Genomic DNA, 1,915 nt, shown 5'->3' with positions numbered 1-1,915 from the left:
CTGCCCTTCCTGAACCCATGCTGACTAGGCCACTAGGTTGGTCAGGTAGGATTTGCCTCTAGTAAAGCCTAGCTGGCTGTCTTCAATCACCTCCCTGTCTTCCATGTGTCTCAGCATAGCTTCTATGAGGATCTTTTCCATGATCTTCCCAAGCACAGAGGTGAGGCTGAAAGGTTGGTACTTCCCAGGGTCCTCCTTTCTACCCTTTTTAAAAATGAGTGTAATGTTTCCTTTCTTCCAGTCACCAGGGACTTAATCTGGCTGCCATGACTCTTCAAATATCATGGGGAGTGGCTTGGCAACTACATCAGCCAATTCCTTCAGGACTCTGGGATGCATCTCATCAGGTCCCATGGATTTGTGTATATTCAGGTTCCTCAGAGGGTCACAAACCTTATCTTCAACCTTATATATCATACTTAGGAACATGGTCTCGTGGAAGACTTAGTATAACTAGATCAATGTTTGTACTCGAACTTAAAGGTCTTTTCCAACTGAAACCATTCTATAATTCTGTGATAGCACCAGAGAATGGTTTGGACTGGAAGGAACCTTCAAAGATCATATAGCCCAAAACCGCTGGCATGGACAGGGCCATTTTTCAGTAGATCAGGTTGCTCATGGCCCCATCCAACCTGACCTTGAATACTTCCAATGATGGGGCATCCACAACTTCTCTGGGCAACCTGTTCCACTGTCTCACCATTCTCATCATAAAATAGTTCTTCCTTATGTCCAGCCTAAACTCGCCATCTTTCAGTTTAAAACCATTGCCCTTTTTCCTGTCACTACAGGCCCTGTTAAATTGTTTTTCTCTGTCTTTTATTTAAGTCCCCTTTATATATTGAAAGGCCATAATAAGGTCTCCTCAGAGCCTTCTCTTCTCCAGGCTGAGCAATCCTAGCTGCTTCAGCCTTTCTTCAAAGTCTCTTCCTTCCAGAAGTGTCCTTTCTGAATGATAGCTATACCCACCAGCAAGGTTCAAATCTACTACTTGACTTGCTTGAGCAAACAGTACAAACTGCTCATCTGTCTTCTGCAATGCTTACCTTTGCAGAAAGGACTTCTTGGGCTTTAGCTCTGAGCTTGTTTACTTGACTCTCAGCAATATCTGCCCTTTCCTCAGCCTCTTCTATCTTATGCTGTGCTCTTCTGAATTTGGACAGATTAGTATTGGCTTGTTCATCCTGAAATGGCAAAACAAAAGGAACTAAAAACCACCTGGCAACATACTGGGCCATAGAAAGAACCTTTAAACTGACAGTCCCAGAAAATGGTAAGTAATTATTTGCTTCAGTTTAGTTACTCACAGCTTCCTCAGCTTGTCTTTTGTAGGATTTGATTTTCATCTGCAGTTTATCTACCAGATCTTGTAACCTCATCATGTTCTTCCTGTGTTCTTCATTCTGTAGAAAGGGAATGTGCAATTACACGTCCCTGGGAGACATAACATCAGAAGAGTTGCTTTTTATTTATGCCCACCTGGAAAGTAAGCTCTTTGACACGCCTTTCATATTTGCGGATGTTTTTCATAGCCTCTGTGGATTGTTTGTGTTCTTCTTCCAGCTCAGCTTCTAACTCTCGGATCTGGTGAATCAACAAATGGCTTGAGTGCTCACACAAGACTCATAGAAGAAAGGTAGCTTTGACACCCATGTTCAGTGCTGGTACCCACCCTGGCCTCCATCTTCAAGAGTTGTTTCTTGCCTCCCTTCAGAGCCAACTGCTCAGCCTCATCCAGACGGTGCTGCAGGTCCTTCACCGTCTGGTCCAGGTTCTTCTTCATCCTCTCCAGGTGGGCACTGGTGTCCTGCTCCTTCTTCAGCTCTTCTGCCATCATGGCTGCCTTGGGAGGAAAGTGACAAAGAAACTAAAAGAATTTGAAAGAACAGTGCGTGCTGTGCACCATCTCAGG

At 44.3% G+C, this 1,915-nt stretch overlaps 1 protein-coding gene across 1 annotated transcript in view; it reads right to left on the bottom strand.

Moving 5' to 3' along the window:
- Window positions 1-1,025: 1,025 nt before the first annotated feature.
- LOC104540819 (myosin-3-like) overlaps window positions 1,026-1,915 on the bottom strand; it is a 23,676-nt gene continuing 22,786 nt past the window's right edge. Inside the window, exons 36-39 of the mRNA XM_010184712.1 lie at window positions 1,676-1,846; window positions 1,483-1,587; window positions 1,311-1,406; window positions 1,026-1,187 (exon numbers count right to left, since the gene is read on the bottom strand). Of these exons, the coding sequence (XP_010183014.1) occupies window positions 1,026-1,187; window positions 1,311-1,406; window positions 1,483-1,587; window positions 1,676-1,846 (534 nt within the window). The remainder of the gene's footprint in view (window positions 1,188-1,310; window positions 1,407-1,482; window positions 1,588-1,675; window positions 1,847-1,915) is intronic.

Source organism: Mesitornis unicolor, unplaced genomic scaffold (genome assembly GCF_000695765.1).
Source record: "Mesitornis unicolor isolate BGI_N332 unplaced genomic scaffold, ASM69576v1 scaffold20325, whole genome shotgun sequence".
Taxonomy (NCBI): Eukaryota; Metazoa; Chordata; class Aves; order Mesitornithiformes; family Mesitornithidae; genus Mesitornis; species Mesitornis unicolor.
This window is presented reverse-complemented; position numbering and strand designations above follow the sequence as displayed.